General features: G+C 47.0%; 1 protein-coding gene across 2 annotated transcripts; it reads left to right on the top strand.

Annotated features, from left to right (window-relative positions):
• The first annotated feature begins 651 nt into the window (after nt 1–651).
• LOC137312857 (beta-1,3-galactosyltransferase 5-like) lies at nt 652–5,977 on the top strand. Of its 2 annotated transcripts, none has more exons than XM_067979249.1 (2): nt 652–769; nt 4,248–5,977. In XM_067979249.1, exon 2 carries the CDS (start codon nt 4,248–4,250, stop codon nt 5,166–5,168), a length of 921 nt encoding a protein of 306 aa, XP_067835350.1. In that variant the 5' UTR covers nt 652–769; the 3' UTR covers nt 5,169–5,977. The 2 variants fall into 2 exon arrangements, with proteins under 2 accessions (XP_067835350.1, XP_067835349.1); XM_067979248.1 differs by lacking the exon at nt 652–769 and adding an exon at nt 1,228–1,308.
• Nucleotides 5,978–15,697: the final 9,720 nt, after the last annotated feature.

Genomic DNA, 15,697 nt, shown 5'->3' with positions numbered 1-15,697 from the left:
GGACTAGCTTAGTGTTATAAACTGGGCGACATGGACATGTTGGGCCGAAGGGCTTGTTTCCATGTTGTAACTTCTATGATTCTATGTCAGTGTCTGTTGAAAGGTGTGTGCTTGAAGACACGGATCATTCCGTGTCAGCCTCTGTTTAAAGGCGAGTGCTGCCAGTCCCGGATCATTCTGTGTCTGTTTAAAAGCGATGTGCTGTCAGTCCCGGATCATTCTGTGTTCTGTCTGTTTAAAAGCGATTTGCTGTCAGTCCCGGTTCATTTCGTGTCGGTTCGAGGGTTGATGAGAGATCAGACTGTGTGTATTTTGAAGAGCACAGAGAGCGATCATGAATGAGGGATTATATGTCGGCTTCTTGCGGAGACAATGCCAGGATGCAGTTGATCGGTTAGATATCTTGTTTGTGTTCCTGACACATCCTGTGCGATGAGCTCATGTGTTTTGACCTGGAGTGGGGCCCCAACACACAACCTTGTAATCTTAAAGATAGAGAACTTCCAACTCAGGCAATCTGCCAACAGATCCACGGTCGCACAGAAGGGAAATTCTTTCCGCAGGATATTTTCAGAGAATCCCTCCCCGTGTATGTGATCATAAATACAGCAAACACTCTGAGTACAGATACAGAACTTGTGATCTCCAGTCGTCTGATCCTGGCTCTGAGGAGCTCAGCTGAAGATGATGAACGTGCTGATCTTGGTACTTGGAGTCCTGGTGCTGACTCAGTCCATCACGGCTCGAGTGAGGGTCGGTGCTGATTCAGGTCTGTAAATTTTTCCGATCTCTCAGCATCAAGAGCTGACAGACGTTTTTTTTGTTAAATATTTCATTCTCTGACAGAAGCTCACAATTTGATTTGTTGAATGACTGTTCAAATTGTAATATTTTAACAACGAATGAAGAATTTAATCTGACCAGTTTCACAGGTAAATTCCCCGATTGTACCTGAGCGGGTCGTGGGAATGGTGGGTGTTGGATGACGTTCGAAAGAGAAAAGGAATTAAAGCACATATTACTGGCCGGTGCCGAGTTAGCGGATCTTAGCCGGAGCATTGAACAGGTTTGGGGGACTCTGCGATGGGACTCATTATCCAGCTGCTGTGGACTGTAAAACTCAGAGTTCCAGCTCCAGATCAGTGCTACCTGCTGCAAAGTGTGAGAGAGCGGACGGGATCGGGAACTCCTTCAGTCCCATTCCCCCACGCTCACTGCTCAGACCCACAGATGAAGAATGGTGAATTGGGAGCGATGCTGGAGGCGTCCGTGGAATCGGTCCCTAGACATGAGTCAGCTTTTCATAAGGTGATGGGAGGGGATTGGATCAAAACAGGTTTCTTTAATTCGAATCATTCATAGAGATCCGGAAATGAGGAAACAGATGTACTTGTGGAGGCAAGGGATGAAATTATCAATTTTCAGTCGCTGGGTGTCAATTTGGCTCAGTTGGGAGTTGAGTGATCGAGTTGTTGATTGATGTCCCACTCCAATACATACAGCCCAGCACTGGGGGAGTAATGCACGGTGGAGGTGTCATGTTTTGGAAGAAACGTTAAACGGCGAGTCTCTCCATCTGTTCATGCGGTAGGAAACATTTGGCTGTTCTGGGACACCCCAAAGCATCAGGCAATGTAGCCGTCAAACCGCTAAAACAGTGCAGGTAGGATTCAAGCTGCAGGTCCTTCTGTATTTTTAGGGATTACCCGCTCCGTTCTCAAACATTTGTGAGCTTCCATTTCTGAGCTTTCAATCGCAATCAGGATACCGGGGTGTAAATGCAAGATTCAGAGAACAAGATCAAAGCAGGAGTGAAAGAGTTGGGGAGGAGGCAAAATAAATCACGAATTGTGAGCTTTATTCTGTATCTAAACATTTATCCCGTGCAGAACCTGCCCTGGGAGTGATTGATGGAACAGTGTAGAGGGAGCTTTACATTGTGTCTAAGGCTTTCTGTACCTCCGCTCGGAGTGTTTAATAAGAGAGAGTAGAGTCTTTACTTTGGATTTAACCGGTGCAGTAACTGCCTTCGGAAATTTTGAAGGGTCACTGTAGAGGAGGCTTTACTCTGTATCAAAAATGTGTTCTGTGTGCCCTGTGGGTGTTTGATGCTGCAGTGTAGAGGGAACTTAACTCTTTATGTAACCGGTGCTGTATCTGCTCCGCGAGTGTTTGATGGTACAGTGTACAGAACGCTTCACTGTGTATCGCCCTTGGTTTTATTTGATTTATTTTGCTCAACGATATTCTTGTTGGAACTCAGTAATTTTCCTCATTAATTGTGCACATTGGCGTTTCATATTCTGCAGAAAACCGAGCGGAGTATAAAAAGTGCAGGGGTGAAATTAAAAAGGAAATTAGGCAAGAAAAGAGTGGGCATGAAAAAATATTGGCAAGTAAAATCAAGGAAAACACAAAGATGTTTTATAAATACATAAAGAGTAAAAGGATTAATACGGAAAGAATAGGCCCTATTACAGACCAAAGTGGTAACCTGCGTATGGAGGAAGAAGATATGGTTTTGGTTCTTTGCGTCTGTCTTCACAAAAGAGGAGGACGATGCAGAGATTACAGTTAAGGGGGAGGAGTGTGAAATATTGGATGGGATAAACATAGTGAGAAAGAGAGTATTAAGGGGTTTAGCATCCCTGAAAATAGATAAATCGCCAGGTCCGGATGAAATGCATCACAGGCTGTTAAAAGAAGCAAGGGAGGAAATAACGGAGGCTCTGACCATCATTTTCCAATCGTCTCTGGCGACTGGTATGGTGCTGGAGGATTGGAGGGCTGCTGACATTGTACCATTATTTTAAAATGGAGAAAGGATAGACTGAGGAATTACAGGCCAGTCAACCTAACTACGGTGGTGGGCAAATTATTGGAAAAAAATCTGAGGCACAGTATTAATCGTCATTTAGAAAGGCACGGATTAATCAAGGACAGTCAGAGTGGATTTGTTAAGGGAAGGTCTTGTCTGACTAAACTGATTGAATTTTTTGAGGAGGAGGGTCGATGAGGCTAGTGCGTGTGTTGTAGTCGACATGGATTTTAGCATTGCTTTTGACAAGGTCCAACATGGCAGACTGGTCAAAAATGTAAACGCCCATGGGATCCGAGGGAGTGTGGAAAGTTGGAGCAAAATTGGCTCAGTGGCAGGATGCAAAGTTTAAATGGTCGACGGGTGTTTTTGTGATCGGAAGGCTGTTTCCAGTGGGGTCCCGCAAGGCTCAGTACTGGCGTCCCTTGCTTTTTGTGATATATATTAATGATTTAGACTTAAATGAATGGGGCATGATTTTGAAGTTTGCAGGCGCTACAATAATTGGCCGTTTGGTTCATAGAGAGGAAGAAATCTGTGGACTGCAGAAAGAAATCAAAGGACTGGTCAGTGGACAGAAAGTTGGCAAATGGAATTCAATCAGTAGAAGTGTGAGGTAATGCATTTGGGTAGAGCAAACAATTCAAAGGTATACACAATAAATGGGAGGATACTGAAAGGTGTAGAGGAACAGAGGGACCTTGGAATGCATGTCTTCAGATCCCTGAAGGCAGAAGGACACATAGATAAGGTGGTTAAGAAGGCGTATGGATACTTTCCTTTATTAGCCGAGGCATCGAATATAAAAGCAGGGAGGTTATGCTTGAACTGTTTGAAACCCTAATTAGGACAAAGCTCGTGTACTGCGCACATTTCTGGTCACCACATTACAGGAAAGATGTAATTGCACTAGAGAGGGTACAGGGGAGATTTGCGAGGATGTTACCAGAACTGAAGAATGTTTTCTATGAGGAAAGATTGGATAGGCTGGGGTTATTTTCTTTGGCACAGAGGAGGCTGAGGAGTGATTTAATTGAGGCGTATCAAATTATGAGTGGCATAGATAGTTTGGAGAGGGAGGACCTATTTCCCTTAGCACGGAAATCAAAAACCAATGGACATCAATTTAAAGTAATTAGTAGAAGGATTAGAGGCGAGTTGATGAGAAATTGTTTGACCAAGATGGTGGTTGGGGTACGGAACTCACTGCCTGAAAAGGTGGTAGAGGCAGAAAATCGTATCACATTTAAAAAACACTTTTATATGCACTTGAAGTCTCATAACCTACAATGCTACGAATCAAGTGCTGGAAAGTGGAATTCGGCTGGATAGCTCTTTTTCGGCCGGCACAGACACGGTGGGCCGAATGACCTCCTTCTGTGCCGTAAATTTCTATGATTTCATGATTCTTATGCCCTTGTTCTTACAGATGATTCACCGGAAGACAGTGCTTATGCTCGGTTTTATTCCTGTTCTACTCTTTCTGGTTTGGGAATTAGTACATCATTCCCAATGGATCGTTTGTAATGAGGTAGATTTCACCTCAGACCAACTGCAAGGTTTCCTGGCGATTCCTGACTCCCAGTGTGACACCGACCCTCCATTTTTGTGCATACTGGTGACCACGAGACATGAGGAGCTGAAGGAACGGGCTGCAATCCGGGAGACCTGGGGCAAAGACAGACGGGTGGGGGAGAGACGGATTTGCACATATTTCCTCCTGGGTTACGATGGTGTCCACCAGTTAGATATCGAGAGAGAAAATCAAAACCACAAGGATATAATTCAGAGCAATTTCACCGACACCTATTACAACCTGACGCTCAAAGTGTTAATGGGGCTGGAATGTGTTGATCGATTCTGCTCTTCAGCGGTTTTCGTCATGAAGACAGACTCAGATATGTTTGTGAACACCAATTACCTGACCCAGCTCCTGTCGGCGAAGAATACGCACAGTTTCTTCAGTGGACTTTTGTACAATAATATGTGCCCAACAAGGAATAAAAATAACAAATTTTACGTTAGTGAGGAGGAATACCCTCATCAAAAGTTTCCGCCATTTTGCTCTAGGTCAGGTTATATCTTTTCCGGCGACTTGGCGGGAGCGATCTGGAATATTTCGAGGGATTTTCCATTCATGAAACTGGAAGATGTCTTCGTTGGGTTGTGTCTGGCCAAACTTCAAGTCTCCCCGGTCAACATGATTTCCAGGGAAGTCTTCTTCACTGACAAGGTTCCATTTTCAGTGTGCAAATTTCGGAACATAGTGACCTCACACCAGGTTAGACCTTATGAGAACCGTCTCTATTGGAAGGAACTGGAAGAATCAAAAGATGAAGGATGTTCTTAGACTCGTAGAGTCATGGAGTCATGCAGCACACAAGGAGGCCAATCGATCCATCTTGCCTGTGCTGGCTCTTTGGTAGAGCTATCCAATTAGTCCCACTCCACTGCTGTTTCCACATATCCCTGCAATATTACTCCCTTCAAGTATTTATCAAATTCGCTTTTGAAAGTTACTATTCAATCTGCTTTCACCGTTCTTTCATGCAGTGCATTCCAGGTCACAAACCCCGAACAATTTACAATGCAGAGTCAGGTCGGTTAAACAAACATTCATTCAATGCGATTGATTCCAAATTAGAATGAAGATGATGATGTGAATCGTTTCACTCGGCTGTTCGAGCTGCTGGTCTGTCATCATCAGTGGGACAGAGGTGGAGGGACGAGTTGACCTGTGCCATCATGAAGCGGCCCAGCACCTCCGGCCGACTGCTGATGCCATTCTGCAAGATATGGTGAATTGTGCTATCACTAATACACTTGTCTAGATGTTTATTTACGCCCTTTTATTCAAGACTCAGTAAACCTTTACTCACTCTGAAACTCATTCTCCCAGTACCTTTGTCTGTTGCTGGATTTCCCTGAATCCATCTTTGTCTTTCTTTGCTACTCTCTCTATCCCTATCAGTGCTCCTCTCACCACACACAGACTCCGTGTGTCTCTCTGCTGCTGTCACCATTCACAGATTCACTGTGTCTCTGTGCTCATAGAGTCATAGAGTCATAGAGTTATACAGCACGGATAGAGGCCCTTCGGCCCATCGTGTCCGCGCCGGCCATCAGCCCTGTCCACTCTAATCCCATATTCCAGCATTTTGTCCGTAGCCTTGTATGCTATGGCATTTCAAGTGCTCATCCAAATGCTTCTTGAATGTTGTGAGGGTTCCTGCCTCCACAACCCTCTCAGGCAGTGAGTTCCAGACTCCAACCACCCTCTGGGTGAAAAAGTTCTTTCTCAAATCCCCTCTAAACCTCCCGCCTTTTACCTTGAATCTATGTCCCCTTGTTATAGAACCCTCAACGAAGGGAAAAAGCTCCTTAGTATCCATCCTATCTGTGCCCCTCATAATTTTGTACACCTCAATCATGTCCCCCCTCAGCCTCCTCTGCTCCAAGGAAAACAAACCCAATCTTCCCAGTCTCTCTTCATAGCTGAAGCACTCCAGCCCTGGTAACATCCTGGTGAATCTCCTCTGTACCCTCTCCAAAGCGATCACATCCTTCCTGTAGTGTGGCGACCAGAACTGCACACAATACTCCAGCTGTGGCCTAACCAGTGTTTTATACAGCTCCATCATAACCTCCTTGCTCTTATATTCTATGCCTCGGCTAATAAAGGTAAGTATCCCATATGCCTTCTTTACCACCTTATCTACCTGTTCCGCCGCCTTCAGGGATCTGTGAACTTGCACACCAAGATCCCTCTGACCCTCTGTCTTGCCTAGGGTCCTCCCATTCATTGTGTATTCCCTTGCCTTGTTAGTCCCTCCAAAGTGCATCACCTCGCACTTTTCCGGGTTAAATTCCATTTGCCACTGTTCCGCCCATCTGACCAACCTATCTATATCGTCCTGCAGACTGAGGCTATCCTCCTCGCTATTTACCACCCTACCAATCTTTGTATCATCAGCGAACTTACTGATCATACCTTTTACATTCATATCCAAGTCATTAATTTAGACCACAAACAGCAAGGGACCCAGCACCGATCCCTGTGGTACCCCACTGGCCACAGGCTTCCAGTCACAAAAACAACCTTCGACCATCACCCTCTGCCTTCTGCCACTAAGCCAGTTTTGTATCCAAAGTGCCAAGGCACCCTGGATTCCATGGGCTCGTACCTTCTTGACCAGTCTCCTGTGGGGGACTTTATCGAAGGCCTTACTGAAATCCATGTATACCACATCCACTGCGTTATCCTCATCCACACGCCTCGTCACCCCCACAAAAAATTCAATCAAATTAGTCAGACATGATCTTCCCTTGACAAAGCCATGTTGACGATCCCTGATTAATCCTTGCTTCTCCAAGTGGAGACTAATTTTGTCCTTCAGAATTTTTTCCAATAATTTTCCTACCACTGATGTTAGGCTCACTGGCCTGTAGTTCCCCGGTTTTTCCCTACTCCCCTTCTTGAAAAATTCACAGATTCTCTTTGCCTCTGTGCTCCTCTGACCATTCACAGATTCTCTCTATTTCTATCAGTGCTCCTCTCACCACTCACAGACAACCTGTCTCTTTCCGTTCCTCTCTCTATTCACAGACTCCCTGTGTCTCTCTACACCTCTCCCCATTCATAGATTGCCCGTATCTCTCTACACCTCTCCCCGTTGACAGACTCCCCGTGTCTCTCGACACCTCTGCCCATTCACAGACTGCTCCGTCTCTCAATATCTCTCCCCATTCACAGACTCCCCTTGTATCTCTGTAACTCTCCCCATTTACAGACTCCCCCTGTTTCTCTACAACTCTCCCCATTCACAGACTCCCCGTGTCTCTCTATATCTCTCCCCATTCACAGACTCCCCGTGTCTCTCTGCACCTCTCCGTATTCACAGACTCCCCGTGTCTCTCTGCACCTCTCCCTATTCACAGACCCCCGTGTCTCTCTGCATTTCTTCCCATTCACAGACTCTCCGTGTTTCTCTGCTGTTCTGCACATTCGCAGACTTCCTGTCTCTCTCTGATCCTCTCCCAACTCGCACATTTCCTTTGTCTCCTCTCACCACTAACAAACGCCCTGTGTCTCTCCGCTCCTCTCGCCACTCACAGACAGCTCTCCTTTTCCGTCTCAACTTCCAGTTTCCTTGTTTTCTTTTTCATTTTCTCTCTCAGCCTGTGTCTCTTGCTTTCTCTCCTCACCTGTACAGATATTGAATAAATGTGCCCCTTCAGCCGACATAATTAAGGTGTAGCTCTTGAAACTGAGGTTTCATGCTCACCCTGTCGCAAGACCACAAAATCTGTCAGATTCCTGATTATGGGACGGTCATCGCGTGTTACTCTTGGGGAAAATTTCGCGCAGTTATTGAGAGGAATTTAACCCTTCCTCTTCTGAGGTCTCCGTCCACTGGTAGAGGTTCTGTCTGATAATGGGTTGTTCTGTTTAAATAAAGCCTGTCTGCTTTACCAAAGCGTGTCCAGTGATCCATCAAGCTCACGGGCAACTAACATTGAAACAGCAAAAGAGCTCAGGGTCGATGAGAAGTTAAACAGGTCGAAATTACAGTGAGAATATTGCACGGTGATTCCTCTCACAGGACCGGATGGGCACTTGGACCCCAACCATCTGCCGAGGCTTGAAATTACAGTGAGAATATAGCAGGGTGATTCCCCTCACAGGACCAGAGGGGCACTTGTAACCCAACTATCCACAGAGGCTTGAAATTACAGTGAGAATATAGCAGGGTGATTCCCCTCACAGGACCGGAGGGGCACTTCGACCCCAACCATCTACCGAGGCTTGAAATTACAGTGAGAATATAGCAGGGTGATTCCCCTCACAGGACCAGAGGGGCACTTCGACCCCAACCATCTACCGAGGCTTGAAATTACAGTGAGAATATAGCAGGGTGATTCCCCTCACAGGACCGGAGGGGCACTTCGACCCCAACCATCTACCGAGGCTTGAAATTACAGTGAGAATATAGCAGGGTGATTCCCCTCACAGGACCAGAGGGGCACTTCGACCCCAACCATCTGCCGAGGCTTGAAATTACAGTGAGAATATAGCAGGGTGATTCCCCTCACAGGACCAGAGGGGCACTTGTAACCCAACTATCCACAGAGGCTTGAAATTACAGTGAGAATATAGCAGGGTGATTCCCCTCACAGGACCGGAGGGGCACTTCGACCCCAACCATCTACCGAGGCTTGAAATTACAGTGAGAATATGGCAGGGTGATTCCTTTCACAGGACCAGAGGGGCACTTGGACTCCAACCATCTACCGAGGCTTGAAATTACAGTGAGAATATGGCAGGGTGATTCCTCTCACAGGACCAGAGGGGCACTTGGACCACAACTATCTACCGAGGCTTGACATTACAGTGAGAATATAGCAGGGTGATTCCTCTCACAGGACCAGAGGGGCACTTGGACCCCAACCATCTACCGAGGCTTGAAATTACAGTGAGAATATTGAAGGGTGATTCCTCTCACAGGACCAGAGGGGCATATGGACCTCAACCATCTACCGAGGCTTGCATCCTGTAACTCAGCACGGTCCGAGGATAGTACCTGGGCCGTTCCTGAACTAGGCTAGGCTCAGTACCACCTTGGGTGAGATTAACAACAGCACAGGCCAGGGGTGGTTTCTCGGGCCTTCTTAAATTGTGTGCGGCTCAGTATCACACTGGACTCACAGCAACCAGCTCAGCGCAGCACGGGTAAATAAGCTGTGGTCAAGCTGCTCCATATAACTTTGTATGGTTTATCTTTCAAACATGTGAAAGGTTTCCCCTGTTTCCCAACGGATTGTTAAAGGAATCTAGGGCACTGTGCGCAGAGCGCAACAATCCCCTTTTTATTACTCCTGGATAGTCTGGGTGGATGCCAGAACCGCCCTCACCGTTTGAGATAAGGGAGAATTTTCGTAACATCGGACAAAGTTTACAGCCGGACAAAGTATCAAACCAGCTTATTGATGTACAGAGTAATTCACAGAAAGGTGCAGTATGAGTGAGATGTGAAACCACATTAGACATAGTTCAAAACAGGCTAAAGAGCCAAACGGGGTTTATTCATGTACAGGGAAACTGACAGAAGGGAGCAGTGAAACCCCATCAAACACAACAGCTGGAGACCGTTCACAGAGGGTTAATCAGACAGACCAGTGCGGGCAGATCCTTTGCAGGAGTTGAGATGAAAGTTTTATTATTTTTACAGAGGGAGACAGCAATCTAATTCCTCGTCAGCCAAACATATTCCAGATGATGTGGAACTGAGGTGAGTTTACATCGACGGAACTAAATTCCTTCTTTGCTCCTTTTACCGGACATGAGTTAACTAACTAATGGATGGCAGTTCCTTCATGTATGTCCGAGGTTCCTCTGGGCCCTAACGCCAGTTATCTCTCACATAAAAGTCTCTATCCCGTACACATGACCTTTACAAGCTGAATACGCCATCAAAGAACAATCTAGATGGTAACGAGCTGACACGTCTCTATCATTCGAAAGGTGTTTTTGTGCCACATCTACACTAAACTGCTCTGCACTTCATACAATTCAAACGTAAACGTATTCGGTGTATTGCAGTAAACAGACACACAAATTTGCACCAAGCAAACGGGCTGCAATTCAACCCATGTGCAACGTTTATTCCAGGCGGGATTATTAAAATTGCTAACAACTAAAGGAGACTGGAAAGAAAAACGGAGAATCAGCAATCATTACGTAATTTTACTAGGATAGAAAGAGTTCGACCACTCAAACAACAAAGCTCACACGGCCGTGTGTCCAGTCGGATGCCTGACTGAAAGGACATGCAGACTGACAGAGCGCAAAATCCACCCAGATCACACTAGTCCCAAAGAAACATCAATGAGCGAAGGGAAAATGGCCCCGCTCAGCCTGGACCCCGGGATCTCTAGTTTGATCAAACAATTAATCCATAATCTGGGTATCATTGTGTTCATTACAGCGACTGATGTCGGTGTTGACCAGCTGTCTGTTAATGTTTGCTGATGTTTATGGCATTTTACTGACAGAAAATCTCTTCTCCCCGTCCATTTCACTTGTGTATTTCTGAGTTAGAGGATGTGAATCTCGGCGGCTGGATGGGGGCCAAGTGCCCCTCCGGTCCTGTGGGAGGGATCACCCTGACATTTTGTGTGTTCGTGCTACAGGGTGAGAATGAAACCTGAGTTTCAAGAGCTATCCCATAATTATGTCAGCTAAAGCGGTCCATTTATTTATGGTAAGGAGAGAAAAGAAGCGACACTAACTGAGAGAAAATGAAACGGGAAAAATGGACGTGGAATTTGAAAGGGAAAAGCAGAGCGAGAGGATAAAATGTGCTCTGAGAATGAAAATTGGAGAGACAAGGACATAAAAAATGTATTCAGAGAGACACAGCGAGTCTGTGAGTGGTGGGAGGACCAGAGAGAGAGACAGCGAGTTTGTGAGTGGGGAGAGCTGCAGAGAGACAAAATGAATTTGTGAATGCTGAAAGGAATAGATAGACACAGGGAGCTTGTGAGTGGTCGAAGGAGGAAGACAACGGGTGTCGGTGAGTGGTGAGATGTTAAGAGAGACACAGAGAGTCGGTGATTGGTGAGACGAGCAGAGGGAAACACAACATAAGACCATAAGAGATAGGAGAGGAATAGGCCATTTGGCCTTTCGATCCTGCTCCGCCATTGAATGAGATCATGGCGATACGATTTTTACCTCAACTCCACTTTTCAGCCTTTTCCCCATATCCTTTGACTCCCTTGCTGATCAACAATTTGTCAAACTCAGCCTTGAATGTATTCTTGGACTCAGCCTCCACAGCTTTTTGTTGTAAATAATTCCAAAGATTCACGACCCTCTGGGAGAAGAATGTCTTCCTCATTTCCGTCTTAAACGGGCGACCCCTTATTCTGAGACTATGCTTCCTAGATTTAGATTCGCCCATGACGGGTAACATCCTCTCAGCATTTACTCTATCGAGTCCCCTCAGAATCGTGTATGTTTCAATCAGCTCTCCTCTCATTTTTCTAAACACCAATGAGTATAGACCCAACCTGTTCAATCTTTCCTCATAAGACAACCTTTCCAAACTTGGAATCAACCTCGTGAACGTTCTCTGAACTGCCTCCAATGGAAGTATATCCTTCCTTAAATAAAGGCACCAGAACTGTACACATTACTCCAGGTGTGGTCTTACCAGCACCCTGTAAAGTTGTAGCATGACTTCCCTGCTTTTATACTCCATCCCCCTGGAAATAACGGCAAATATTACATTTGCCTTCCGGATTACCTGCTGTCGATGTAAGTTCACCTTTTCTGTTTCATGTAAGAGGACATCCTGGTCCCTCTGTACCTCAGCATTTTGTAGTATTTCTCAAATCAAATAATATTTTGCGTTCTAATTATTCCTCCCAAAGTGGATGACTTCATATTTTCCCGCATTATATTCCACAGGTTGTCTGTGAGTATTGAGAGGAGCAGAGACACACATGAAAGATTGTGAAAGGATAGAGGAACAAGGAGACACTGGGGGTCTGTGAGTGCTGAGAGGAGCAGAATATCACAGAGAGGCTTTGAGTGGTGAGAGGAGCAAAGAGACAATGGAAAGACATTCTAAATTTAGAGGAGCAGAGAGACACAGGGAGTCCGTGAATGGTGGGAGAAACGGAGAGACACTGGGGGTCTGTGAGTGGTGAGAGGAGCTGACACACACAGAAAAGACCGTGAAAGGGGAGAGAAGCAGATAGAAACAGGGAGTCCGTGAGTGGTGAAAGTAGCAGAGAGACACTGGGGGTCTGTGAGTGGTGATTGGTGCAGACACGCACAGGAAAGGTCATGTGAGGATAGATGAGCAGAGAGAAACAGGGAGTCCGTGATTGTTGAAAGCAGCAGAAAGACACATGAAGTCTGTGAGTGGTGAGAGGAGCAGAGAGACACAGTGAGTCTGTGAGTAGTGAGAGGAGCAGAGAGACACAAGGAGTCTGTGAGTGCTGAGAGGAGCAGAGAGGACAGTGAGTCTGTGAGTGGTGAGAGGAACAGAGAGATACCGGAAGGCTGTGAATAGAGAGAGGGTGAAAGAGACACAGGGAGTCTGTGAATGGTGAGATGAGGAGAGTGATACATGGAGTCTGTGAGTGGTGATTGGTGCAGAAGCACACAGGAAAGATCATGTCAGGATAGAGGAGCAGAGAGAGACAGGAATTCCGTGAATGTTGATAGCAGCAGAGAGACACAGGAAGTCGGTGAGTGGTGGGAGGAAGGGAGAGACACAGGGGGTCTGTGAGTTGTGAGAATAGCTGACACACACAGAAAAGACCGTGAAAGGGGAGAGAAGCAGAGAGACACAGGGAGTCCGTGAGTGGTGAAAGGAGCAGACAGACACTGGAGGTCTGTGAGTGGTGATTGGTGCAGACACGCACAGGAAAGGTCATGTAAGGATAGAGGAGCAGAGAGACACAGGGAGTCTGTGAGTGGTGAGAGGAGCAGAAAGACACAGGGAGTCTGTGAGTGGTGAGAGGAGCAGAGAGACACAGTGAGTCTGTGAGTGGCGAGAGGAGCAGAGATACACAGTGAGTCTGTGAGTGGCGAGAGGAGTTTTAAGACACAGGTGGACTGTGAGTGGTGAGAGGAGCAGAGAGACACAGTGAGTCTGTGAGTAGTGAGAGGAGCAGAGAGACACAGGGAGTCGGTGAGTGGCGAGAGGAGCAGAGAGACACAGTGAGTCTGTGAGTGGCGAGAGGAGGATTAAGACACAGGTGGACTGTGAGTGGTGAGAGGAGCAGAGAGACACAGGGAGTCTGTGAGTGGCGAGAGGAGCAGAGAGACACAGGGAGACTGTGAGTGGTGAGAGGAGCAGAGAGATACAGGGAGACTGTGAGTGGTGAGAGGAGCAGAGAGACACAGTGAGTCTGTGAATGGTGAGAGGAGGAGAAACACACAGGTAGACTGTGAATGGTGAGAGGAGCAGAGAGACACAGGAATGCTGTGAATAGAGAGATGATGAGAGAGAGACAGTGAGTCTGTGAGTGGTGAGAGGAGCAGAGAGAGACAGTGAATCTGTGAGTGGTGTGAGGAGCGCAGAGACACAGTGAGTCTGTGAGTGCTGAGAGGAGCAGAGAGAGACAGTGAGTCTGTGAGTGGTGAGAGCAACAGAGATACACAAGGAGTCTGTGAGTGGTGAGATGAGCAGAGAGATACATGGAGTCTGTGAGTGGTGGTTGGTGCAGACACACACAGGAAAGATCATGTCAGGATAGAGGAGCAGAGAGACACAGGGAGTCTGTGAGTGGACAGAGGTGCAGAGAGACACAGGGAGTCTGTGAATGGTGGGAGGAGCAGAAAGACACAGGGATTCTGTGAGTGGTGAGAGCAGGAGAGAGACACAGGGAGTCTATGACACGGGAGAGGAGGAGAGAGAGACGGCGAGTCTGTGGTCGCTGAGAGGAGCAGAGAGACACAGGCAGTCTGTGAGTGGACAGAGGAACAGAGAGACACTGGAGTCAATGATTCGGAACAGGAGCAGAGAGCGCCTCTGCGCGCCCTTGGTTGCTGCGAGGAAGAGAGAGACACGGTGTCTGTGAATGGTGAGAGCAGCAGAGAGAGACGAGGAGATTGCGAGTGGGAAAAAAAGTAGATAGACATACGGAATTTTTCGGTGTTAGAGGAGATGAGACACAGTCAGACTGTGTGTGGTGACGGGAGCAGTGTGAGACTGTGAATGGGGGGAGGAGCAGAGTGACACAGGATGTCTGTGAATAATGAGAGGAGCAGAGAGACATAGCTGGTATGTGAATGTGGAGAGGAGCAGAGAGACACAGTGATTTTGTTAACCCTGATAGGAGCAGAGACACACAGGGTGTCTATGAATGGTGAGACGATCAGAGAGACACACGGAGTCTGTGATTGGGGAGAAATGCCGATACACGTTGTGAGCAGAGAAACACTGAACCTGTGACTTGTGAGAGTAACTGAGAGACGTAGGTAGTTTGTGAGCGGTGCAAGGAGCAGAGAGACACAGCGAGTCTATGATTGGTGACAGGAACACAGCGATAGACAGAGTTTGTGAATCGAGATCGGAGCAGAGAGTCCCTGGGAGAATGTGCGTGATGAGATGAGCAGTAAGACACAGGGAGTCTGTGATTGGTGACAGGAGAACAGCGATAGATGGAGTTTTTGAATGGTGATAGGTGCAGAGAGACACGGAGTCCATGAGTGGTGAGCGGAGGAGAGAGACACATGGAGTCTGTGAGTGGTGATTGGTGCAGACACACAGGCAAGATCATGTAAGGATAGAGGAGCAGAGAGACACAAGGAGTTCGTGAATGTTGATTGGAGCAGAGAGACATAGGAAGTATGTGAGTGGTGAGAGGAGCAGAGAGAGACATTGAGTCTGTGAGCGGTGAGGGGAGCAGTTAGATTTGTGGAGTCTGTGCGTGGTGAGCGGAGCAGTGAGAGACATTGAGTCTGTGCGTGGTGAGGGGAGCAGTTAGTGAATTGGAGTCTGTGAATGATGAGACGAGCAGTGAGACACAGGGAGTTTGTGATTCGTGACTGGAGAACAGCGATAGACGGAGTTTGTGAATGGTGATAGGTGCAGAAAGACACAGAGAGACTCTGAGTGATGAGAGAAGCAATGAGATATGGGGAGTCTGTGACTGATGGGAGAAGCAGAGAGACACAGGCAGACTGTGACTGATGAGAGAAGCAGTGAGATATGTGGAGACTGTGACTGATGAGAGAAGCAGAGAGACACAGGGAGACTGTGACTGATGAGAGGAGCATAGAGACACAGGAATGCTGTGAATAGAGAGAGGATGAGAGAGACACGGGGAGTCTGTGCGTGGTGATTGGTGCAGACACAA

The sequence above is a fragment of the Heptranchias perlo genome, unplaced genomic scaffold, assembly GCF_035084215.1.
Source record: "Heptranchias perlo isolate sHepPer1 unplaced genomic scaffold, sHepPer1.hap1 HAP1_SCAFFOLD_44, whole genome shotgun sequence".
Taxonomy (NCBI): domain Eukaryota; kingdom Metazoa; phylum Chordata; class Chondrichthyes; order Hexanchiformes; family Hexanchidae; genus Heptranchias; species Heptranchias perlo.
Note: the sequence above shows the minus strand (reverse complement) of the source record. Positions and strands in the feature narration are given on the sequence as shown.